General features: G+C 38.0%; 1 protein-coding gene across 2 annotated transcripts in view; it reads left to right on the top strand.

Annotated features, from left to right (window-relative positions):
• Positions 1 to 27,479, top strand: part of LOC126235982 (solute carrier family 23 member 2) — a 281,884-nt gene that overhangs the window by 171,671 nt on the left and 82,734 nt on the right. For both annotated transcript variants that reach the window (XM_049944964.1, XM_049944965.1), the window contains exons 2-3: positions 8,027 to 8,170; positions 14,572 to 14,729. In XM_049944964.1, the coding sequence (XP_049800921.1) occupies positions 8,027 to 8,170; positions 14,572 to 14,729 (302 nt within the window). The remainder of the gene's footprint in view (positions 1 to 8,026; positions 8,171 to 14,571; positions 14,730 to 27,479) is intronic.

Here is a 27,479-nt window from a genome sequence, read left to right as displayed (position 1 = left end):
TAAAGAAAGGCAGCATTATGTTGCCAGGAGAAAAATGATCTTTTATTATGCATTCATAGCACAAACTAACAACATACTCTGGCTTCGCTTGGATAGTACAAAGTATCCATTGCTAGAAAACCTGTGTGGTGTAGCAGCAACAGATTATACACACAAAACTTCCTTGTGAATCGGTCTATCTGTTGGTGAAAACCATATCAAGATCCTTACTGTAGTTCCTCAGATTATCCTTAAGATACAGACAGAAACTATGGCAGGGAACTTTATAATAGGAATCGATGTTGTGTATTACCTGTTTAAAAACACTGATGGTGAGTTTACCTTTCCTAAAGTGAACTGATCATCATGTATCAGGTCCTAAACTATGTATTCAATTCTTCTGTATATTACTATTATTATTATTATTATCAAATATTTGGATGCACAGATATTAATCTGACTATGCACTAGTTTTCACATTTATCTGCCTTTATTATCTAAGGGATTTTAAGGATGATATTCTTCCAAAAATCTGCTGGTATGTCTCAAAAAGCTCATAAATTTTATACATTAACTTGAATAATCATTTGGTTGCCCCTTCCCCTGAATGATTTTTGAAATTCAAAAGGAAAGTTATCTATGCCTTCACCCACATTCCCACAGGCAACCAAATCTTGCACATGCACCCTCACACCAATGCCTTCAAAGGTCAGTATTTTTTCTGCTCTGCAGATTATTAAGAGACTGAAAAAATGTATGATTATCTAAAACAAGTTATTCAGCATGTTGAGTATTAAGGGATACACAATTTATTTGTGATATGGGACTGGATTTTGATAGTTGGGAAAGAAGAAAAGGGAAAATGCACTGTAAGGATGGGTTGGAGAGAAGAAATGAATGGGGGGAAACTGCTGGCATAATTTTGCACAGAGCACAATTTAATCAGTGCTAACACATGCGTTATGAACCATGAAAGCCAACTGAATGCATGTAAGACACTGGAAGGTTTCAGACGGTCTGAGGTATCCCACTCTGCAACCATTCAGCCTGGTTTATAGTGAGACAGACATTTTGAAACCAGATTTTGAGTTGTTGAACATTTCCTGGACCAGATGTGGACTTTGGCTATAGTTTATTAGTTGTGAAATGTAGTTTGAAGCTGAAGAAATTGGCAAGAAATATTGAGAATTAAGAAAATGGTATTGGGATAAATTGGAACAACTAGAGATAGTGAAGAGTTTCGGAGGGGGCACTAGGCAGCAACAAACTGGAACAGGAGAATGAAATACTGTAGATGATGAATTGGAGACTGTGAGGTATGTGATAGTGAAGGCACTGAGGAAAAACTGGGCAACAAGACAAGGCACAGCAAAAAATCCTTAGATAAAATGATACATATCAAATGAAACTGGCGAGAGCAGAAAATACATAGATTTAGCAAACGAAGCAAGTGAAAGGAGATATACATGTCTAAAAAATGACATTGGTCAAAAATACAAAGTGGCAAAGTAGGAATGGCTAGAGGAGAAATTCAGAGCTGCAGAAGAATGAATGACTAGAAAAAAGATGGCAAAATGAATGAATCTTGGTAGAAAAGCAGTTTTATGAAAATAAGCACAGACGGTAAGTCAGAACTAAGCGGAGAAGAGAAGGCTGAAAGATGGAAAAAATATGTAGAAGGGCTATGTAAAGGAAATAAAGTTGAAGACAATATTTTGGTAAGGAATGAGAAAGTGAATGCAGATAAGTTGGGCGATGTAATGCTGTAAGAAGAGTAGACTAGAGCACTAAAAGACCTAAGCTGAAACAAGCCATGTGGAGTAGACTACATTCCCTCAGTCTCTTGGGAGCATGAACTGTTCCAGCTGGTATGCAGGATATGCGAGACAGCTTAAATTCCCTCAGACTTTTCTTGAATTTAATTATCCCACTCCCGATATGATACCTGCTAACACATGAATATTATTGACCTGTGAATTTGATACAGTAGAAGACAAAATGGTAGCTCTGAGAGAAGAAATAGTAAAGGCAGCAGAGGATCAAGTAGGTAAAAAAAAGGCCTAACAGAAATCCTTGAATATCACAGGAGATATTGAATTTAACTGACAGAAGGAGAAAATGTAAAAATGAAGTGGGTGAAATGGAATAAAAACTTCTAAAATATGAGATCGACATGAAGTGCAAAATGGTTAAGCATGAGTGGCTAGAGAACAAGTGTAAGGATTTAGAAGCATATTTAACCAGGGGAAAGACAGATACTGCTTACAGGAAAATTAAAGAGGCCTCTGGAAAAAAGCAACTGTATGAATATCTTGTAGGGAGCACATTGTGCTCGTGTGGGAGCGATCTAGATGCTTGTAAAACAATAAACTGGTAGCCAAGATTGCAGGAATTCTTTTTATTCCATGATTACCGGTTTCTTTGAAACTAAAGCCGCCATCATCAGATCTAGGGAGGACAGAAAACACTATAAAAATGGGCTTGGATTTCACTTATATAACATGTATACATATAAATTTAGTTACATACCTTAGGACATACATAGGTTACAACATCAAGTCCAACAATGGTGATATTAATAGTTGCCTACAACATGTGGGCCTTACAAAATTGTCGTAAGTAGCACATAGGCATCCAATACATTAATCTCTAGAATTATGTACAAGCCCTAATGATGTAGTGTTACCACACACTCAGAGCCTGTTATGACGCGAGCTGTGACATTCATTGGCGCCTCTTCTGCTAGCGCCATCTTACGATGTGGCCTGTAGTGTAAGAACAGAGCCAGAGTTGTTGTAGTACCTAGCTTGCACTTGTATGTGATGCAGACACTTAATATTTATCATGTCATCTCTCTTGGATGCCTGTGTGTTACTTAGGACAATTTTGTAAGGCCTACGTGCTATAGGCAACTATTAATATCCCCATTGTTGGCCTTGATGTTGTAGCCTGTATGTGTCCTAAGGAATGTAACTAAATTTATTTGTATACATGTTATATAAGTGGAATCCAAGTCCACTTTTATAGTTTTTTCTGTCCTCCCTAGACCCAATGATGGTGGCTTTAGTTTCACCGAAACCAGTAATCATGGAATAAAAAGAATTCCTGCAGTCTTAGTTACCAGTTTATTGTTTTACATGTATGAATATGAACAGCTCAGATGGAAGACCAGTCCTAAGTGAAGAAGGGAAAAAGTGGAAGGGGTGTATAGAGGGTCTACATAAGGGAGATAAACTTGAAGGCAGTTTTATAGATACGGATGAGGACGCAGATGAAGATGAGATGGGAGATATGATACTGTGAGAAGAATTTGACAGACCATTGAAAGACCTAAGTTGAAACAAGGCCCCAAAAGTAGATGACATTCCGACAGACGTACCTAGCCTTGGGAGAGCCAGCCGTGACAAAACTATTCCATCTGGTGTGCAAGAGGTATGAGACAGGTGAAATACCCTTAGACTTTAAGAAGTATGTAATAATTCCAATTTCAAAGAATTCATGTGCCAACAGGTATGAATATTACTGAACTATCAGTTTAATAAGTCATGGATGCAAAATACTTTACGGAAGAATGGAAAAACCGGTAGAAGCCAACCTCTCAGAATAGCAGTTTGGATTCCAGAGAAATGTAGGAACATGCAAGGCAGTACTGACCCTAAGACTTCTCTTCAAAGATAGGTTAAGGAAAGGCAAACCTATGTTGGTAGCATTTATAGACTTGACTGGAATACTTTCTTCGAAGTTCTGAAGGTAGTAGGGGTAAAATACAGGTAGCAAAAGGCTGTTTACAACTTGTACAGAAACCATTCAGCAGTTATTAAAATCAATGGGCATGAAAAGGAAGCAGTGATTGAGAAAGGAGTAAGACAGGGTTGTAGCCTATTGTCAATGTTATTCAATCTCTGTACTGAGCAAGCAATAAAGGAAATCAAAGAAAAATTTGGAGTGGGAATTAAAGTTCAGGTAGAAGGAAAAAGATCTTTGAGGTTTTCCTGATGACAGTGTAATTCTGTGAGGTTTGCTGATGACAATGTTATTCAGTCAGAAACAGCAAAGGACTTGGAAGAGCAGTTGAACGAATGGACAGCATCTTGAAAGGAGGATATAAGATGAATATCAACAACAGAGAAACAAGGATAATGGAATGTAGTTAAATTAAATCAGATGATGTTGATGGAATTGCATCAGGAAACAAGACGCTAAAAGTAGTAGACAAGTTTTGCTATTTTTTGGTAGCAAAATAACTGATGATTGCTGAAGTAGAGAGGATATTGATATATCCACAAGTAGCCAGATATTGGTGCACATGTAAGAAAAAAGAAGGAGAGAAATGATAATGATGCGAGGTGGGAAGACCACGTACACTGGAGTTGAGCAACAGAACTGACTGAACGGTGAGTCTGACACAAGAGCAAGTCAATAGCAAACTATGCAACAATGAAAGTGCAATGAACTTTTGACACAGCACTGTCAACATCTCAGGTGCAAACCACAGTCCAAATTGAGACCAAAGAGGAAAACCAATATGAAAGCAAAGCTGTTGACAAGTAGTCGGCAGTATGGTGGAGATAGTAACAAATGCTATCCGACAAAATACATGACTGGCCATGCAGTGGTGGTATTTATGCCAGCTGCAAGGGATGTTATTGGCCAGAGGATTCACACAGTGTGATGGTGGTGCACTAACTGGGTGAGTGCAGCATTGCGGGACATTGCCCTCTATTGCCAATTGAGGTCCATTTCCTCCAGAGGGCATTCAGCTTCCATGGAGCCTGCACCAAAGGTAAAAAATGTAGACTGACAATGGCAAGAAAAGCGTTTCTGAAGAGGAGAAATTTATTATCATCAGATGTAGATTTAAGAGCTAAAAAATGTTTTCTGAAGGTATTCATCTGGAGTGTGGTCATGTATGGAAGTTAAACATGGACTATAAACAGTTCAGACAAGAAGGGAGTTGTAGCTTTTGAAATGTGATACTACAGAAGAATGCAAAAGATTAGATGGTAAGATAGTGTAACAAATGAGGAGATGCTGAATAAAACTGGGGAGATAAGAAATTTGTGCCACAGTTTCACTAAAAGGAGGGATTGCTTGATAGGACACATTCTGACACATCAAGGGAACATCAATTTAGTGTGGAAGGGAAGTGTGGGGGGTAAACATTATAGAGGGAGACTAAGAGATGAACACAGTAGCAGATGTAGATTGTAGTAGTTATTTTGATATGAAGAGCCTTGCACAGGATAGATCAGCATGAAAAGTTGCATCAAACCAGTCTTCGAACTGAAGACCATAACATCAAGTTTGACCAGTCAGGGTAGTAAAATACCAACATGTATTATCTAAGGAAGGAAGACATAGCTGCAACAATCTAACCTGAAGAATATATCAGTTCAGGTTTCAGAAAAATCTAGGAACATGCAAGCAATACTGATCTGTTGACTTATCTTAGAAGCTAGCTTCAGTAAAGATAAATCTAAACTTATCATATTCATGTATTTAGTGTAATTTTGAACAAAGTTGACTGAAAACACTCTGTACTTTCGAAATTGTTTGGTAGAAAACACAGGGAGCAAAAGTAATCTACAGTTGAAGTTCTAAGAGTGAAAGGATGAGAAAGGGAGGCAGTAATTGAAAAGGGAGGGAGATATGGCTGCAACTTATCCTCCCTCTTATTCTTCTTGTGTATAGAACAAGCAGTAAAGGAAACTAAGGAGAAATTTTGAAATATAGTTACAGACAGGAAGAAGAAATGGTGACTTCAAGGATTCTGATGACACTTTAATCAGAGATTTCATGTGACTTGGAAGATCATTTGAATGGAATGTATAGTTTCTTAAAAAGATTTTTTTCTTATGCACACAGATAAAAGTAAAACAAGGATAATGGAATGTACCGGTAGTTGAATTGAAGCATATTAGATTAGGACATCATAAACTCAAAGTTGTAAATGAAATATATTGTTTGTACAGCAAAACAACTGACAATAGGAGCAATGAAGAGGGTATAAAATGCAGACAGGTAATAGCAAGAAAAGAAGAAGAGAAATATATTAATACTGAATAAAAATTGACATTTTTGGCAATCTCTTATGAAAGTATGGTGTTGATAGGTCATATCGACCATAGATAACATTAATCTTTGAGACTCAGGTTGCTCATCCGAGCCACCATGTTAATTCAGTCTGTTCTTATACCTTGTACTGTGTACATGTGTATGATAATTGTCGAAATATATGTATGTGCAGATATTAGTGAGGACAGTTTATTCTGTATACTGCTGTTCATATCTTGTTCCCATAAAAGTATTCATTTGGGGTGTAGCCTTGTACAGACATGAAACACGGGCATTAAACAGCACATACAACAAGAGAACAGAAGTATTTGAAAAGTGATTGATTCAAAATAATCATGTTGCTGAAACCAAGAGCTATTGAATTGAACCAGCAGAAGAATGCTTTATGGCAGAACTTTGCTAAAAGACCATATCCTGCAGCAACTGAAAACAATTAACTTGGTAAAGGAAGCAAGTATGTGTGTGTGTGGGAGGGGAAGGGATGTTCAGGGAGGGGTAAAACTAGCAGAGGGACTCTAAAGGTTGAATAAAGTAAGGAAGTTCAAAATAATGTAAATTGCAACTGTTTTATAGTGATAATGAAACTTTTGCAGAATAGGTGAGTGCTGTGAGCTTCATCAAATCTGTATTTAGAGTGAATATGACAATAACAGCAACAAGTGAAGAAAGTAACTGTTCTGAAAGAACAGATACCAATGATGACCATGCAGCCTCTCTAGAAGGAAATGATTATTAATCGAAACACTCAGCTGCGAAAAGGTGTTGTTGATATATGCGTGCCCCGACCGGGACTCGAACCCGGGATCGCCTGCTTATGTGGCAGACGTTCTATCCATCTGAGCCACTGAGGGCACAGAGGATAGTGCAACTGCAGGGACTTATTCCTTGCACGCTTCCCGTGAGACCCACATTCCCAACTGTCCACAACCTACATTCGTAATGTTCCTAAAGGATATTTGCCCATTCACTCATTGCTCACACCAACTAACGTGACAATTCCCGTAAGAATTCGGACAAAGTGTGCCCATTCACACAGAAGAAGGTCAATGGCCGGGTAGCCTTTAACTATATGAAGAAAGTAACTGTTCTGAAAGAACAGATACCAGTGATGACTATGCAGCTTCTCTAGAAAGAAAGGTAATTAATCAAAACCCTCAGCTGCCACCAGGTGTTGTTGATATGCCTCTGCACTGCAAATGTGCATTGCAAAAGGTGGTTATTCAGGCATTTGACAGGTGATCACATTAACTGACTGAACAGTGTATTTTGACAAGCAGATGCTGCAGTTCTGAGTGTTCATTTGAGATTAAATAATTTGAAGTTTTGTTACAATAGTAAGATAGTGAAACAAAATACAAAACGAATTTATCAGATTGCAGATGTTTAGCCTCAAAGAACACAAACAGAGCATATTTAACTGGTCACAGAAAAAGAGGGATGATTAAAAGTGTAAAGTAGTGTCTTCTCAAAATGGCAAAAATCTGCCTGAAATGAGAGGGTGAAAGCAAGGAAAATGTAGGTAAACTGCATGTAATTGAATGGTAATATCACTTACTCGTGGGAAATGTTGGGAGAGGGTATCTGTATGGTGAGAGAATTGAAGTTAAAGTCACCAATGACATACAATGTATGCTCAGTCTGAAAATTATGCCCAGTGACAGATAAGTGAAAAAAATTCATGCAACTCTCATTGATTGATTTTAATCCTTTTATTCTTGAAGTGTTAGATGTTTTATTAGTTTTTCACTTTTGAAATTCATGCATATATTTTATATCAAACTGTTAAATATGGATGTCATACTAGCAAAAGTAGTGAATACTCTTTGTGATAAAATGCATTTGGATACTTGAGTAAAAACAAATAACTTAGCCATTTGCCAAAAAAATGTGATAACATTAGTATTAATTGACATACAACCTTCATTGGCTATGTCTTCATTTTTAGACTCTAACAGTTTCTGACATCTTGCAGATTGTAGGTGTGGATGCAGATGTTCGTGAACAAGCCAATGGGGAAGTTGGTACAAATGAAGCAAGCAAGAAAGAGAAAAGTGGCATATCTTATGGAATTGATGATGTTCCACCCTGGTACTTATGTATATTTATGGCATTGCAGGTATTTTCACTTAATGTAATTCTTTGATAATTTGTATGTAAGTGCCCTAAATGCATCACTTACTTTTCTCTTTGTATCTGCTGGATTGATATTTAGTCTCTACTGTCTTTTCACTCTCTACTCAGGAATTGTGCAAAAAATTAGCTGAACCCAAAACACTAAGTACATAATAACAATTAATGTCATGTTGTTCATGTTTAATGAACGCATTCCAAATTTTAAAAACATATAGCCGTCTTATGAATGGGTTTTTACAAATAGTTTTCTGATGAAAAATGATTTATTTTACGACAAAATTTCATTTACATTCTTGCTAATATATATGCTGGGTTTTACTTGCAAATATTCTTTAACTGGCATTAAGTCTTTCTAGCTATATGGACAAAGGATATATTGTAGAAGGAATTATGTTTTTAGTTGTTAAAAAGTGTCTTAAGGGAAGTAATTATCACAATAGTGCATTCCATCAGGAGTCAGTGATCATACTGGATAGAAAGTTGGCATGTATATAGAAGAGGTGAGACGCATGCACAGAAAGTCACAATTAAAGAGCAAATCCAGGTTATTCATGTAGTGGTGGGTAGTTGTATACAAGTGTGCATAGAAAATGGGAGGATGGAGAGGGGGGGGGGGGGGGGGAAAGATGGAGATGCACAAGGTTTAGAGGGGCACATCCAGAGAGACTGCTAAGAAAACATACCTTAAAGAAGTGGTCCAAGGAGAATAATACATAGGTTTGCAAATATAACTTATGTGAAGGCCAGAGAGGAGTCTGCAGGTAGGCAAAAGGGTAAAGAAAATGGGTGGTAACAGAGGAAGGCGATGTAAAAGAGAGGACTAAGAATGGTGTAGAACAGGGATTGATAAAAAAAAATAAGACAGAGGGAACTGCAGGACTGAAAGCGAGCAAGTTCTCCCAGAAACTGGTGATGGTGTTGTTGGTGATGGAGGAAAGATGGATTGCACATTTTGTGAAGCAACTGTTGAATTTTGGTCACAATTTGACAAACAACATGCTCTTGCAACAGTTTGGCATTAGCCACACTTCAGTTGCTCGCATTCACATTGGTGATTAGCTGCATGATTACCATTCTCATATTAAGGGGAGCCAGAATGATGAAAATGACAAAATTAATGTTTTTGGTTTTTTTCATTGTAAAATTATTTGGAGTTTTCTGAATAAAACAAATCAAGTTTCACCCTTCTAAGTGAAATCTAAGTGTGTTTTTTATTGCTACAAAGTTGACACGCAGCATAAACACTTGTAGCGACTTGGTGTGTCACCTCTGACGGCGCCGCTCGCTGGCTGCAAGCAGGGTATCTTTGCAGAATTTGACAGTGTTTTGTTTTCCAACGTTTATCTCTGTGACAAGTGACTGTTCATATCGGTAAACATAAATGCTATACCATGTGTGTTGACTTGTGGAGTTTGCTTTGTGTTGTTTAGCTGTTCAATTGTGCGTATTTGATGAATTTTGCTCGTACCTGTTTTACGTATTTGGTTTGTGGATATCAATATGCCCCGTTTCAGCAATTGAGTGTTTAAGAAAAGGCACAATGATTGGAAGAAGAAATCTTTTGTTGTTTCAGTGGGAGAGTCTGCTCAAACTGCTTCACCGACTACTCAAATGAATGTGATAGAACTACTTCGAGCAAGAAACTTTGTGACAGCAAAGAAAAATTTGAAAACTATGAAAGTGACAGTAATGATGTGAATGAAATAATTAACATTTTCTTGCTCTCTAATATTTTGAAACATAATGTATTGTACCATATTTGTAAAGAAAGAGGACTGGATTTGGAAATAACTTCACAAATTGGTTTGGCATGTAAAATGTTATTGAAGTGTAACAAATGCACTGCAGAAGTTTCGTTTTCTAATTTTAACATTATTCCTTGTAGTGGTAATAGTGGAAAGAAGGTGTATGATATAAATGTTAGGCTAGTGTATGGCTTGCGTTGCAATGGCAAGGGCAGTGCTGCAGGGACAGTGTTATGAGGAATTATGAACTTGCCAAAACCACCAACCAAGTTTGGATTTTATAATGAATGGGTGGACCTTCTGCTGAAGATATTGCTCAAGCAACAGTGAAGAAAGCAGTTGAAGAAGCTGTGACAGATAATGGGAATTGTAGAGATTTAACAGTTGCTTTATATGGATCATGGCAACATAGAAGTCATAAATCTCTAAATGGAGTTGTGACAGCTGCCAGTGGAGACTGTTGCAAAGTAATTGATGTTGCTATTCTCTCAAAACATGGTAGATGTAAGGGCAATACCAAAGACAAACATAGTGAAAGCTTTGAAGCAAATTTTCACTGCATGAGTGGAGTGATTGAAGTAGAGGGTGTGAAAGCACTTTTTTCCAGATCACAGGAGGGAGGAGCACACCACAGAACTACTGAAGCGTCTTAACAAATCTCTATTTGCAATGTGAATTGTGTCAGACATAGGGGATATAAAAATGAAAAAGCTGGCATACTATGCTTACTTTCATTCCATAATGTCATATGGGATTATTTTTTGGGGTAATTCATCAAGCCAAGCTAAAGTTTTCTGGGCACAAAATCGTGCATTAAGAGTTATATGTGGTGTGAACTCAAGAACATCCTGTTTAAGGAATTAGGGATACTAACTACTGCTTCCCAATATATTTATTCCTTGATGAAATTTGTCATTCAAATATATCACTTTTTCAAATCAACAGTACAATTCATAGAATCAATACTAGAAATAAGAATAATCTTCACAAGGATGTAAAGTCACTTACTCTTGTACAAAAAGGTGTGCGTTATTCAGGAACGCACATTTTCAATAAGTTGCCAGCAGCCATAAAAAGCTTAACAACTAATGAAATTCAGTTTAAGAGAAGCCAAAAGAATTTATTGGTGGACAACTCCTTCTACTCCATTGATGAATTTCTCAGTAGAACCAACTGATTTTGTGTGTGTGTGTGTGTGTGTGTGTGTGTTTCTTTCACATCATGTTCATTAAAAAAAATGACGATCATTCCATTTGGGACCTGTGGAAGGTACATTAGCTTATTTGTTTCAGTTGTAAATATTTGTCATGTTGTATTGTTTTTCTGACATGTTCTACAGCTTGGAGGGCCTCCTCACTATGGATCAATTGGATTGAAAGTAAATCTAATCTAATTTAAACGATACACTAACTATCTAGGAGATGGTGATTCTATGGGATATAAAGCTGTAGAGGAACTCAAACCTTATGGCAATGAAACTCACATTAAAAAACAGGAGTGCATTGGACATGTGCAGAAGTGCATGGGGGATCGCTTGCACAAACTAAAGCAGACATTAGGATCCCAGAAGCTTAGTGATGGTAAGACCCTTGGAGGAAGAGGAAGATTGACAGATGAAGCAATTGATAGATTGTAGAGGTATTATGGGAGTGCAATTAGGTAAAATACAAGAAGCATTGAGCATATGAGGAGAGCAGTATGGGCATCATTTTTTCTATAGTGCATCAACAAATGAGCACCCACAACATGCACTGTGCCCCACAGGTGTAAGTACCAGTCAGGAAAGGAATTTGCCCATAAAAACAGTTTACCAAATGCTGTAATTAAGCCCATATTCAGAGATTTATCACAGGCAAGTTTATTGGGAAAATGTTTACATGGGAAAACACAAAATCCAAATGAAAGTGCAAATAATTTAATTTGGATTAGGATTCCCACGAGCATGTTTGTATAGATAAAAACATTGCATTTCGGAGTGTATGATGCAGTGGCAACATACAATTAAGGAAACATTATCAAATGTGATGTGCTGAAACATTTAGGTTTCCAACCAGGACACAACACCATTTTCACAATGCGCCTAATTGATGAAGAAAGGCTAAGAGGTGCAGGAAGAAGAGACAAAAGCCTACAACATGCAGCAAAAGTGAAGAAAAGACCAGTGAAAAGGAAACTAACACTGGGAAAAGAAGAGGATGCTGATAGTCCATCATATGGGGCAGGAATGTATTAAAAAGCTTTGGAAGCCATTTCCTGTAACTTTAAAATTTTCATCTTTGTGGAACATTTTCTCAAAAACTGCTAACAGTATATCAATGAAATTTAGACACAATGTTGTTTACACTCCCATTTTGCACTAGTTCGTTTATTCATCTGAACACATCAAAGACTTACAAAGAACTAACATGGCGGAACTGCCCAAAGATAATCTTAGCTTAGTTCAAAGATGATACTCAGATCGATGCTGGTGTGGACCTCATCGGTGCCACAAACTTCTTTTCCTTCATTTTTATAACAAATTGTAAAAAAATATTGTATAATTCAAGAGTTATAGAAGAAAAAGTGCAAAATTTTAGAGAAAAAAATAAGCATCTGTTTTAAAAAATTGTAAAACAAAAACCAATAAATATTTCTTAACATGGCATTATAACTTTGTAGAAAAATATTCACTGAACATGTAGTCCAAATTTCAGAGCAATATGTTTAATGGCTTTAGAAAAAATGTTCGTTCTACACTCCTGGAAATTGAAATAAGAACACCGTGAATTCATTGTCCCAGGAAGGGGAAACTTTATTGACACATTCCTGGGGTCAGATACATCACATGATCACACTGACAGAACCACAGGCACATAGACACAGGCAACAGAGCATGCACAATGTCGGCACTAGTACAGTGTATATCCACCTTTCGCAGCAATGCAGGCTGCTATTCTCCCATGGAGACGATCGTAGAGATGCTGGATGTAGTCCTGTGGAATGGCTTGCCATGCCATTTCCACCTGGCGCCTCAGTTGGACCAGCGTTCGTGCTGGACGTGCAGACCGCGTGAGATGACGCTTCATCCAGTCCCAAACATGCTCAATGGGGGACAGATCCGGAGATCTTGTTGGCCAGGGTAGTTGACTTACACCTTCTAGAGCACGTTGGGTGGCACGGGATACATGCGGACGTGCATTGTCCTGTTGGAACAGCAAGTTCCCTTGCCGGTCTAGGAATGGTAGAACGATGGGTTCGATGACGGTTTGTATGTACCGTGCACTATTCAGTGTCCCCTCGACGATCACCAGTGGTGTACGGCCAGTGTAGGAGATCGCTCCCCACACCATGATGCCGGGTGTTGGCCCTGTGTGCCTTGGTCGTATGCAGTCCTGATTGTGGCGCTCACCTGCACGGCGCCAAACACGCATACGACCATCATTGGCACCAAGGCAGAAGCGACAGTGTCCCAAATTTGCTGGGAAGTGGCGGTGCGGTCCCCTACGGCACTGCGTAGGATCCTACGGTCTTGGCGTGCATCCGTGCGTCGCTGCGGTCCGGTCCCAGGTCGACGGGCATGTGCACCTTCCGCCGACCACTGGCAACAACATCGATGTACTGTGGAGACCTCACGCCCCACGTGTTGAGCAATTCGGCGGTACGTCCACCCGGCCTCCCGCATGCCCACTATATGCCCTCGCTCAAAGTCCGTCAACTGCACATATGGTTCACGTCCACGCTGTCGCGGCATGCTACCAGTGTTAAAGACTGCGATGGAGCTCCGTATGCCACGGCAAACTGGCTGACACTGACGGCGGCGGTGCACAAATGCTGCGCAGCTAGCGCCATTCGACGGCCAACACCGCGGTTCCTGGTGTGTCCGCTGTGCCGTGCGTGTGATCATTGCTTGTACAGCCCTCTCGCAGTGTCCGGAGCAAGTATGGTGGGTCTGACACACCGGTGTCAATGTGTTCTTTTTTCCATTTCCAGGAGTGTATTTGCTAAAATTAACATGGAGGAGATGGATAATTCCGGCTCCCCTTAAAAGACAGTACAGTTGTTGCAGAAGACTATATGTATGTGTGGTATGACTTTTTACAAATGATTTAATCTGATAATTATTTTTTCATGATTAATTCTGTGGGATACAAAGTGTTACACAGTAACTTAGTTCATTAAAATATTAGAACAATTGGGATAGCACTGTCATACCTCATTATTACTGGTGCTCTCTTGTTCACTGTGTTTTGATATGTGGTTTACAGTGAGTCTCTCTTCACTCCAGTAACTCTACAGTTTTTCATTTTTCTTGTTTACTATATACTTTTTTCTTAACAAAGAAATTTTATAGTTAAAAAAAATCTGTATCCATTTTTACACTTGTGTGTGTGATAGTGTGCTCCACTTTTCCCCTTTACACAGTTCATATGTTGGTGCTCCTTTTCTATATGGCATAGTGTCAGTTTAAGTGACAAATTATTTGTGAAACTCTAATATCAGCTGTTAGATCTATCAGTCACAGTTCTGAAGCAATAACTGAAATGTATTTCATATTTGTAATAATATGGATAGCAGCAAATGAAATTTCAAGCAAAGTGTAACTAACATAATGTCTTCCAAAAAGGATTATTTTCTTGAATTGAATCCTTCTCATTTTCAGCATTACTTAACAATGATTGGAGCTATAGTATCAATTCCTTTTATTCTATGTCCTGCACTCTGCATGAAAGAAGACGATCCTGCAAGGGGACACATAATATCCACAATGATATTTGTTACTGGAATAGTAACATTCCTGCAGACATCATTTGGCTGTCGGTAAGAATCTGATAGCTTCAGCTCTCTAATTACATTGAGTGTAATGTAAAGAAATTTGTGTTAGTATCTTCCATTGGACTGAAATGTGATATGGGGTGCTAACAACTGCAATTTAATGAAATTATTCTTGTCATATTTCGACAGTTATTGATTTGGCAGGGTTTTGGGTAAGGTAATGAAGAAGTCACAATGCATGGGAGTAGAAACATGAGTCTTTACTGTTACTGATTTTCATACATTTAAGTACAGTACAGTTCTTCAGATTCATTAAAATGGGACAAATCATCACAACAGAGTGACAATTGTTCAGAAGATTGCAAAAGTGGAGAGAGTCTGTCTGCATGAGCTATACATGAATTATTAGTTATCATGTCCAGCTCATAATCGGAGGTTGTTATGTGTGGCCTTAAACATAGATTATTTGTAAGTAATAAAGTATGACACACTGTAGCATATTTTCTTTAAACAGTATTAAATAAGCAGAGTGAAGAACTCACAGAAAGAAGGTCACTTGGTGGCCTTTTGCACCACATAATTATCTCTCACATGGAACATATCATAACTAAGAGACTGATGAAAACCATGTAGGCTTGCTGGAGTGAACTAAGCAAGTGCTAACAGCGAACCATGAAATGTAATGATATGTATAGAAAAAGAAATCTGTGAGGAAACAGTCACTATAATCTTGGGAGCCATGTCATTAATGGAATACCACAAGAAGATAGGTGTTTGATCATAAAATGCAGGCTTTAATTTCCAGTTTTTATGTCCTTGATAGCATCAGGTGTTTTTCTGAATGTGGGCTAAAGCACATTTTTGTGCCTCACATTTCATCTCTTACTGTGGTAGGAGACTACATCGCAGGTACAAATATACAACTTAGACTACAGTCCAGTTCCCAGGTAAACAATTTCCCCAAGGCCTGAAATGATATGATTCATCAGCAACAGTTGCACAAAGAATTGTTAGTTAATATTTTGTAGATTACTCTTGGCTCTAAATCATTAATGTCACAAGTTCAGAAACATAACATGAGATTACATATAAACCTTTATGTGACCCATACTAATTCTAAACTCCGCCAGAAAAGAATATTTCATATGGCCTTGACAGGTTTACGTTAACTACTGAAAACCCTTTTCTGCAACCTACACTGAATGAGATTCTCGTTGAACAGTGCTCAGGTTCACACTCACATTCAGTAGAACATGAGCTGCTCAAAGCAGTGCTTAGGTTCAAGTCCAAAACCACTAAATGTCAATTAAGTAGTTAGAAAATGTAAAGGTTATATTCAGTGTTCGTACCTGCCAGAAAATGGGAACTAGTGACTTCACTGAAGAAGTTATGGGACAACCATTTTGTAAACACAGCAAAGTCCATAAACAACAGAATATGAGCCATCCAGTGAAAAATCCATACAACACTGGGCTATCATGATGCATTCCAGCTGCCAGAGGCTGTGGTCATGTGTGCGTGAGTTGCACGCATGTATGTGTGTGTGTGTGTGTGTGTGTGTGTGTGTGTGTGTGTTGTCTATTTTCAACAAAGGCCTTGTTGGTCAAAAGCTCATTTTATGTTTTTATATAGTTTGCAATCAGAAGTCCCATATCTTTCCCCATAAAATTGGCGTCACAAAGTGTGCAACCAGTCAGACTAGATAAAGATGTAACCCAGAAATATGTGATATTCCTCTCCGACAATTCAGCCAATGTGCCCAAAGATTTCTTGCAAAGTTCTTGTCATGGAACCAGCAACCACCCAGCCCTCCTCCCGCAATATTAGTAACATTGCTATATTTTATGATTTCCTTAGGAAGCAGGTTTTGGTGCAGACAGTATAGGCTAAAATTGACAATGTAATGTTATTGTTACAATTGTTCTATCTGCAAAAAAATTGAGCTATGCTTTGGTAGAGAAGTCCCTTATTCTACAATACATAACAAATTGAATCATGCTAAAGTTAAATAAACTTGCAATGCCCATGGTTAAACTGAACATAATTTTGTTCCTGTTATCTCTAAACACACACTTCAGCATGTCTACACCTCATGAGTATTTCCTACTAAATGTAGATGTGTATTTCATATATTGCGCCCAACGCAGATGCAACAATAGTTCATAAAACTGTGTAGGCAGGTAAAGACTCAAGTTACAGCTGGAAACAGTTTAACCAGATGCATAACTGTTGGTATTTCATGACTCTGTGACATTCATCTGCTTTATTTCTTCATTAATTGTCCTCAGTGTCGACACACTGCATTGTTATACTGGCTGAAAAATGGGGGGACGGAAGTTCAGTATTGACTACTTATTAAATCATGTAGCTGACAGTTACACAATTTTGTTTCACAGTTCTTTACTTCTACAGCTCACAACCCCCCCCCCCCTGCTCCCCCATTGCACCAGTTCACTATTGGTAAATGTTGATAAGCCTCATTAACAGATTTCAGGCAAACATCAGCATACTGCTACAATAGTTTGCTGTTGAACATCTACGAGCAGTAAAAAACATAACCACACAGTTAACAGTTCTTGCAGAATAATATGGTACGTGTGACACTATTTCTCAAATAAATTGAACAGACATTGCCATTAATTGTTTTAACACATGGTCTATTTGTGTTACACTTATTCCACTGTTAAGTTGATGCAGTGTTGTTAATTTAACCAGTACACAATTCCCGTCTATAAATCGGCCATCGACTGACTGTCTTGGGCCCAAAAATCAGTTCTTTATTATCTTCACGATAATGGGCACTGAAACTATACATTGTTTGATGTTTAAGTTACAGAAATCACACTTAAAACAAAACTCATTCAATTAACTGAATACATCAAAGATTTCCTTCTTTTTGATATTTTCTTCTATTACAAAGATTAGGCTGAATTATTTGTTTAAATAATGAAATTAACAGATTTAGTTATACAAACAATACTTTTGACAAACCTGCTGATTATTTTGGAATTAATTAAGGGCTGACTGCTAATATGTTTACGAATAGAGACAAATAAATACCTTAAGAATCCTCATAGCTCCTCTTCCAAATGTTTATAAGTACAGAATTTATGTGCGACGGCTCACCTGAAGATGACTGGCAGTTGCCCAGTTGAAGTATCATGCGAAGTATTGAACGACGACCGGCTGCAAGCCCGAAATTTGTTTGAAAAGTACAGAATTTATATTTGTTTATAAGTCAATATTAGAATCAGAGTCAAAACAATTACTGATTTCACCCTATAACAAAAGGTATTAATTAGAATGGTCAAAATAAATTACAAAATTAATTACATACACAGAACTAAGCACAAAATTAGACCTGATGGTGTATTCCTTAAGACTGGGGACCAATCTTTCTCTTTTATAGAAATTCAGATTATACTCATGCATGTTAATGGTAATTAGGCAAAAATGGAAAATAAATGAATTTAAGGAGGCAGATGGCAAAACAAGACAGGAAGTAGAGAGATCCCAGCCTGCTTTGTCACAACTCAAGATGCAGCCACAGAAAACAAGCAAAAAAAAAGGTGCCAAAAACTGTAAAAAACTATGATGTGTAAGGATATAGGATCCCCTCAATGTCTTAATTTGAACTCTGATGTCTCTTTATATACAGGGTGTTTCACAATTCATGTTACACACTCCTAGAGGCTGTAGAGGGAACTTAGTAGATGAAGTGTCACATGAGAACCCGTGTCCAGAAACCTTTAATTTTCACATTCCAAGGAAAATAAGAGCTACTCAGTCACACAGTAGATGTTGCTTACACAGTTCACCTATTATGGTGTGCTACCTGCCATTCATGAATGGTATGATGATGTGATGTTGTGTGATGAACTCTTGTTTCCATCTGCCTTGTTTCCATGCTTCCTGGTGATACATAAGTTGACGTTATGGTGAGCAGTATTGCGGTAAAAAGATGCCCAAGTAAATGTTCGCAGAGTAAACCCATGTGTTGTTAATTTACAGTGAAGCTCATTGTAATGGAAGAGAAGCTCAACATCTGTACCACAAGTACTTTCCAAATCGTGTGTCTCTATCTCGTCCCATGTTTGTCAGAGTAGAACAACAGCTGCAGGGAAGTCGGGAATTCACAAGCGATGGAGCAAACTGTAGTGGCTGAATAAGACAATGCACTGTCATATTGGAACAGGAACTGCTTCATCAAGTTGAGGAGAGCCCATTGATGAGTACTCAAGCCATTGCACATGACTTGCATGTGTCTCACTGATCTGTTTGGTGTGTTCCATATGAACAGCAACTCCACCGATATCACCCTCAGAAAGTACACGCCATGTTCTCAGTGTATTTTGTCCCATGTGTCAATTTCTGTACTTGGCTTTTACACCATTGTGTGGCTTTTTCTCAGTTTCCAAGGAGAATTTTGTTCCCTGATGAAGCACTTTTCAAAAGGGAAGGTGTTTTGAATGCTCAGAATAGCCACATTTGGCACTGAGACAACCCCAAAGCCACATGAGCACAAAGATTTCAGCACACCTTTAGCATCTGTGTCTGGACAGGTATCTGAAATGGTCATGTGATTGGGCTGTACAGCCTTCCTTCCCACCTAACAAGTGCCAGGTACTTGATATTTCTGCAACAAATGCTAGTGGAGTTTTTGGAAGATGTGCCCTTGGACAGCATAATGGTGCAGCAATATATTTTGCAATTTGCTTTCAGAATCACCTGAACATAGTCTATGGGGACAGGTGGGTCGATTCAGGTGGATGATATGCTAAGCCACCAAGATCACCAAATTTAATCCCTTTAGACTTCTTCTTGTGGGGCCACATGAAGAGTCTTGTTAATGAGACCCATGTCCATTTGGAGGAAGATCTGCTTGCACTGATCATGGCTGTTGCAGATATGATTAGCCATACACCATGCATATTGGACAGAGTTTATGCAATTTTACTGCACAGATACATTGTGTACCCCAATTTTATGATCGTCATATTGAACAGCTGTTGTAAAATTTCAATAAATAGAAGTGAAATCTGTACATCTTCGTTTCCTTGTAACATGAAAATGAACCATTTCCAGACATGGATTCCTATGTAAAACTTTATATGTCCCCTGTACAACCTCTAGAAGTGTTTAACATGAGCTCTGAAATACAATATATAATTGCCCATGAGATGTGTGGTTAATAGTACAGCCTTGTTTAAAAATAACTGTGGTATTCATTAGATGAAGAAACAAGAATGAAATCCACTTCTTCACTAATCAGCTGTTATTCAGCTGGCTCTGATGATGTTTCTAACAGATTATTAAAAACTGTTTTTTGAATGGCCCACACCAGAGCTCAGCATGTTTTACTGACAAAATGTAGCAATGCTTGTCTATGGAACTGGCAATAAGAATACCACTTGTAATTACAGACTCATTTCTCTCCTTGGAGTCATTTCATAAATCTTTGAGAAAGTGGCCTACATTAATTTACTGACTGATTTATATGAATGTTGTTGTTGTTGTGGTCTTCAGTCCTGAGACTGGTTTGATGCAGCTCTCCATGCTACTCTATCCTGTGCAAGCTTCTTCATCTCCCAGTACTTACTGCAACCTACATCCTTCTGAATCTGCTTGGTGTATTCATGTCTTGGTCCCCCTCTACAATTTTTACCCTCCACGCTGCCCTCCAATACTAAACTGGTGATCCCTTGATGCCTCAGAACATGTCCTACCAACCGATCCCTTCTTCTAGTCAAGTTGTTCCACAAACTTCTCTTCTCCCCAACCCTATTCAAACACCTCCTCATTAGTTATGTGATCTACCCATCTAATCTTCAGCATTCTTCTGTAGCACCACATTTCAAAAGCTTCTATTCTCTTCTTGTCTAAACTATTTATCATCCATGTTTCACTTATATGAATAGAAATTGTTAACTGCTTCTCAGTTCAACTCTTGTGTAGGATTCTCCACAGAGAAAGCCATATAACACCTCACAAATGGACTCATGGTAGGACTAAACAAGAAAAATTAAACTGTGACCTTTTCAAAGTCTTTGATCACTAAACTCTACTCATCAGATTAAACTTTTATTGCATTATTGACATCTCTGCAGCATGAATGGAGTCTTACCTTCACAACAGAAAGCAGAATGTCACATTGACAGACTGTGTCACAGTAATAAAACCATTCTGAGACTGGAGGAACATAACATTTTGGGTCCCACACTGATCAGTGATGGGTTCACTTAATTCTACAAGTACTCTTCCAATGTTTCTAAAGGGTGGTTAAAAACTTTGATGTTGCTGATGACGTAAGTATACTGTAATACTCTTCTCAAGCTAGATCTGTCACTCTGTTATAGGCTAGTTGAGAGTAATCAACATATACACCAAGTGGAGTGAGTGCTATCCCTACTGCAAAGGATATGAGGAGTGTTATTAATGGTGAATGCTCAACAACAGCAGCATCCGACTTTATACTTGCCCACTTGAAGTATGAGTCATAATTGGTGCACTTGTTGCATATTAAAAACCAATATTGCACATTGAGATTATTATTGGGAAGCAACTCTTACAAAATTTTAGTAGTACTGCTTACCTTTTCTCCTGGTGTGAATAATAATTGTTTACTATTGGCATCAGCATCTATACCAAAACACAACTTTTGTGTATTTATTTGTTGTTTTATATTCTTCCAAAAGGACATCAATAATGATTGTAGATGACAGGACTTCCTGTATATTCAAAACATTGCCCATATTGAAAACGGAATACTGACTTTGCAATACAGATGCTGAGCTGAAATTAAAGACTCAAAAAATGTATACATGAGAGAGACAAATAGATGAAGTTGACATGTCTAAAAGGAACTGTCACTCACCACCACCTGCATTTGGCACACTTTTGTCCATAGATTCTATTTCACATGTGAAAGTTCTAGAAATTTATAGTTTTCTAATTGAAAAGTAAACTTTTACAAAATTATCTATTTTTGGAGTCTACTATTTTATTGTTATGAAATGGTATTATGTATTCTGTAACTTTCATTGTAATTTATTGTGGAAAATTCCAGAAAACAAAACTTTTGTTTCTTTATTTATTCCAGAAAACAAAACTTTTGTTTCTTTATTTACAAACTGATTTTGATGATTTTTCTTTAAAATTAAACATGTTAGATTCAGAAGATATGTAATTAAGTACTGAACAATAAGCTCATTTCAGAAACTTCTAAATAACGTCTTCATAATTTTAGAGATGTTTCTCATTAAGTGTCCATCAGAAAAGAAAAACAAATGATTGTTTGCATCAATAACACATACTTTTACTTTTTTCAGTTTCAAACTGAATTATTATTAATAATAATGAAATGATGAACTTCTGTGGAATAAAACATTCTTACACAACATTTGAACTAACTTTCTCCTGAATTACTAAACTAAAAATGTAAAATCAAAAAATGGAAAATCCAGGATAGAATGTAACAATATTATGGAAAGGATAGTTGCTACTCACCATATAGTGGAGATGCGAAGTTGCAGATAAGATACAATTAGTGCTTGGTATCATACATTTCATATTCAGAATTTAGCCACTCCTTTTATGCTTTACAACCTGATGACATTGGACAGTTGAAATATTGTGTCAGCTTGACTTGAAGATCCAGCTGCAAACCCAAGAAGAGTGTCACAAGATATTTTGCTGGGAAAGCTTATTAAGTCACATAAAGATACTAGTCAAAGATTTAAACACAGACTTAGCAGAAACAGCTGAGATAATAACTGAACTGGTCTTCAAGTGGTTCACAGCAAGATGATTGTCTTAATACTCAGAAAGACTCATATTATGCTATTTCAGAGATACATTAATGATGTGCCAGCACAGAAGTAGACATTATTGAACATAACTAGATGTAGCAAATGTGCGAAATTCCTTGTCAACCATCTGGATAACATGTTACATCAGAGTGATCACATAGATAAACTAACCAAAAAGCTCAGTTCTGCATGTTTTACTCTCAGAAATACCACCCATTATATGAAGCTGAAAATATGAGTGTTGGCTTATTTTGCATATCTTTCACCTATGTTCTTTCTGCCTTGTGGGATCATCTTCTGGAGCTATGCAGCTAAAGTCAGGAAAGTCTTTCAAAAGCTTTTGACTGTGTATACCACAAAATATTATTACAAAATGTTCTGGTATAAGGGGGAAAGTGGCAGATAACATAAAATCATTCATGGAAAATAGAGAGCAGTGTGTAAAAATAAAACAAAATGTGAACAACACTATTACAAATGGTTGCTCAAATTTGGCTTTGTTAAATATGTTGTACATATGGAAAGAGCCTGGAGATACTAGAAGGTATCAGATAGATTATATAATGGTAAGACAGAGATTTAGGAACCAGGTTTTAAATTGTAAGACATTTTCAGGGGCAGATGTGGACTCTGACCACAATCTATTGGTTATGAACTGTAGATTAAAACTGAAGAAACTGCAGAAAGGTGGGAATTTAAGGAGATAGGACCTGGATAAACTGACTAAACCAGAGGTTGTACAGAGTTTCAGGGAGAGCATAAGGGAACAATTGACAGGAATGGGGGAAAGAAATACAGTAGAAGAAGAATGGGTTGCTTTGAGGGATGAAATAGTGAAGGCAGCAGAGGATCAAGTAAGTAAAAAGATGAGGGCTAGTAGAAATCTTTGGGTAGCAGAAGAAATATTGAATTTAATTGATGATAGGAGAAAATATAAAAATGCAGTAAATGAAGCAGGCAAAAAGGAATACAAACGTCTCAAAAATGAGATCGACAGGAAGTGCAAAACGGCTAAGCAGGGATGGCTAGAGGACAAATGTAAGGATGTAGAGGCTTATCTCACTAGGGCTAAGATAGATACAGCCTACAGGAAAATTAAAGAGACCTTTGGAGAAACGAGAACAACTTCTCTGTATATTAATAGCTCAGATGGAAACCCAGTTCTAAGCAAAGAAGGGAAAGCAGAAAGGTGGAAGGAGTATATAGAGGGTCTATACAAGGGCGGTGTACTTGAGGACAATATTATGGAAATGGAAGAGGATGTAGATGAAGATGAAATGGGAGATACGATACTGCATGAAGAGTTTGACAGAGCACTGAAAGACCTGAGTCGAAACAAGGCCCCGGGAGTAGACAACATTCCATTAGAACTACTGATGGCCTTGGGAGAGCCAGTCATGACAAAACTCTACCATCTGGTGAACAAGATGTATGAGACAGGCAAAATACCCTCAGACTTCAAGAAGAATATAATAATTCCAATCCCAAAGAAAGCAGGTGTTGACAGATGTGAAAATTACTGAATTATCAGTTTAATAAGTCACAGCTGCAAAATACTAACACAAATTCTTTACAGACGAATGGAAAAACTGATAGAAGCCGACCTTGGGGAAGATCAGTTTGGATTCCATAGAAATATTGGAACATGTGAGGCAGTACTGACCCTGCAACTTATCTTAGAAAATAGATTAAGGAAAGGCAAACCTACGTTTCTAGCATTTGTAGACGTAGAGAAAGCTTTTGACAATGTTGACTGGAAGACTCTCTTCCACATTCTGAAGGTGGCAGGGGTAAAATACAGGGAGCGAAAGGCTATTTACAATTTGTACAGAAACCAGATGGCAGTTATAAGAGTTGAGGGGCATGAAAGGGAAGCAGTGGCTGAGAAGGGAGTGAGACAGGGTTTTAGCCTCTCCCCGATGTTATTCAATCTGTATTTTGAGCCAGCAATAAAGGAAACAAAATAAAAATTCAGAGTAGGTATTAAAATCCATGGAGAAGAAATAAAAACTTTGAGGTTTGCCGATGACATTGTAATTCTGTCAGAGACAGCAAAGGACTTGGAAGAGCAGTTGAACAGAATGGACTGTGTCTTGAAAGGAGGATATAAGATGAACATCAACAAAAGCAAAATGAGGATAAAGGAATATAGTCAAATTAAGTCAGGTGATAATGAGGGAATTAGATTAGGAAATGAGACACTTAAAGTAGTAAAGGAGTTTTGCTATTTGGGGAGCAAAATATCTGGTGATGGTCAAAGTAGAGGAGATATAAAATGTAGACTGGCAATGGCAAGGAAAGCGTTTCCGAAGAAGAGAAATTTGTTAACATTGAGTATAGATTTAAGTGTCAGGAAGTCATTTCTGAAAGTATTTGTATGGAGTGTAGCCATGTATGGAAGTGAAACATGGATGATAAACAGTTTGGACAAGAAGAGAATAGAAGCTTTTGAAATGTGGTGCTACAGAAGAATGCTGAAGATTAGATGGGTAGATCACATAACAAATGAGGAGGTATTGAATAGAATTGGGGAGAAGAGGAGTTTGTGGCACAACTTGACCAGAATAAGGGATCCGTTGGTAGGACATGTTCTTAGGCCTCAAGGGATCACTAATTTAGTATTGGAGGTCAGTGTGGAGGGTAAAAATTGTAGGGGAGACCAAGAGATGAATGCACTAAGCAGATTCAGAAGGATGTAGGTTGCAGTAGTTAGTTGGAGATGATGAAGCGTGCACAGGATGGAGTAGCATTGAGAGCTGCATCAAATCAGTCTCAGGACTGAAGACCACAGCAACAACAAATATGGATTGGCTCAAGGATTAGTGCTGGGACCACTACTTTTTATGATAAATGTAAATGACATGCTTAAAATAGTGGGTGGAAATGTTGTCATATATGCAGGTGACACTTCATTTGTTATAAGTAGTATTTCAGTGGACGACTTACAAAAGGATGCTCCTCTAAATGCTGCCTTGAAAGCAGGTCAAACCACCATGAGGTGCATGGCAGAGGGTATGTCCCATTAGGATTTCTTCCTTCTTTGTTCACGTATGGAGCATGGGAAGTATGATTTGTTTGATGCTGCTGTGCATGCAGTAATTATTCTAGTCTTATCCTCATGATCCCTATGTGAGTGACACGTAGAGGGTTGTAGTATATTCCTAGAGTAATCATTTAAAGCTGGTTCTCGAAACTTTGTTAATAGTCTTTCTCGGGATAGTTTACATATGTCTTTAAGAGTCTTTCAGTTCAGCCCTTCCACAGATTAAACAACCTTTGACTACTTGTGCTGCCCTTCTCTGTATACATTCAATATCTCCTGTTGGTCCTATCTGGAACAGGTCCCACATACTTCAGCAACATTCTAGAACTGGCCGTGTGAGTGATTTGTAAGCAATCTCCTTTGTAGACTGATTGCACTTTCCCAGTATTCTACCAATAAACCAAAGTCTAACACCTGCTTTACCAACGACTGAACTTATGTGACTATTCCATTTCATATCCCTACCAAGTATAACACCCAGAATGAGATTTTCACTCTGCAGCGGAGTGTGCGCTGATATGAAACTTCCTGGCAGATAAAAACTGTATGCCGGACCAAGGCTCGAACTCAGGACCTTTGCCTTTCGCGGGCAAGTGCTCTACCAACTGAGCTACCCAAGCACGGCTCACGCCCTGTCCTCACAGCTTTGCTTCTGCCAGTATCTCGTCTCCTACCTTCCAAACTTTACAGAAGCTCTCCTGCGAACCCAGGTTTTTTTTGTGTTAATATTGTCTGCAAGGTCATTAATATACAACGTAAACAGCAAGGATCTCAACACAATTCCCCGGGGCACATCTGAAGTTCTTCTAGATCTAATGATGACTCTCCATCCAAGATAACGTGCTGTGTCCTTACCAAAAAGTCCTCAGTCTAGTCACAAATTTCACTTGATTGCCATATATTCATACATTTGGCAATAAGTGTAGGTGTGGTACTGAGTGAAATGCTTTTTGGAAATCAAAAAATACAGCATCTTTCTGATTGCCTTGATCCTAAGATTTCAGTATGTCATGTGTGAAAAGTGCAAGTTGTGTTTCACATGATCGATGTTTTTGAAATCCAGCTGGTTGGCATTGAGTAGATCATTCTGTTCAAGATACCTCATTATGTTTGAACTCAGAATATCTCCTGACATTCTATAACAAATCAATGTCAAGGATATTGGATGGTAGTTTTGCAGAACACTTCTATTATCCTTCTTGTGGACAGGTGTGATTTGTGCCTTTTCTCAAGAACTGGTCACGGATTTTTGTTTGATAGATCTACAATATAGATCATAGTTAGAAGAGGGCTAACTCAGCTGAAAATTCAGTATGGGGATTCAATCAGACCCTGGAGCTTTGTTCAATTTTAACAATTTGAGCTATTTCTCAACACCACTGATAATAATACTTACTTCATTCATCGTTTCAGTGGTACAAGGATTAAATTGGGGTAATTCTCCTGGGTTTTCCTATGTAAAAGAACATTTGAAAAGAGTGTTCAGCATTTCAGCTTTTTCTTTGAAACCCTCAATTTCAGTTCCTGTCTCATTCACTAGGGACTGGACGCTAACTTGGTTCCACTAACAGCCTTATACATATGACCAGAATTTCTTTTGGTTCTGTGATAGATCACTTGACAATATTCTGCTACAGTAGTCATTGAAGGAATCATGCATTGCTCTCATGACAACCAAATGTGTTTCATTCAGAATCTCTCTGTCTGTAGCCTATGTTTTATTTTACACTATTATGCAGGAATCTCTGTTTCTTTCGAAGTTTCTTTACAGTGACTGTGTACCTTGGAGGTTCCGTTCCATTATGAACTGTTCTACTGGGTACATATCTGTCCAGTGCATGGTCAACTATTCTTTTAAATGTGATCCAGAGTTCCTCTATGTGCTCCTGCACTGTGCTGAGAGTTTCAAGTTCCACATTGATATAAGACACTATTTTTTATGTA

This window comes from Schistocerca nitens, chromosome 2 (assembly GCF_023898315.1).
Source record: "Schistocerca nitens isolate TAMUIC-IGC-003100 chromosome 2, iqSchNite1.1, whole genome shotgun sequence".
NCBI lineage: Eukaryota > Metazoa > Arthropoda > Insecta > Orthoptera > Acrididae > Schistocerca > Schistocerca nitens.
This window is presented reverse-complemented; position numbering and strand designations above follow the sequence as displayed.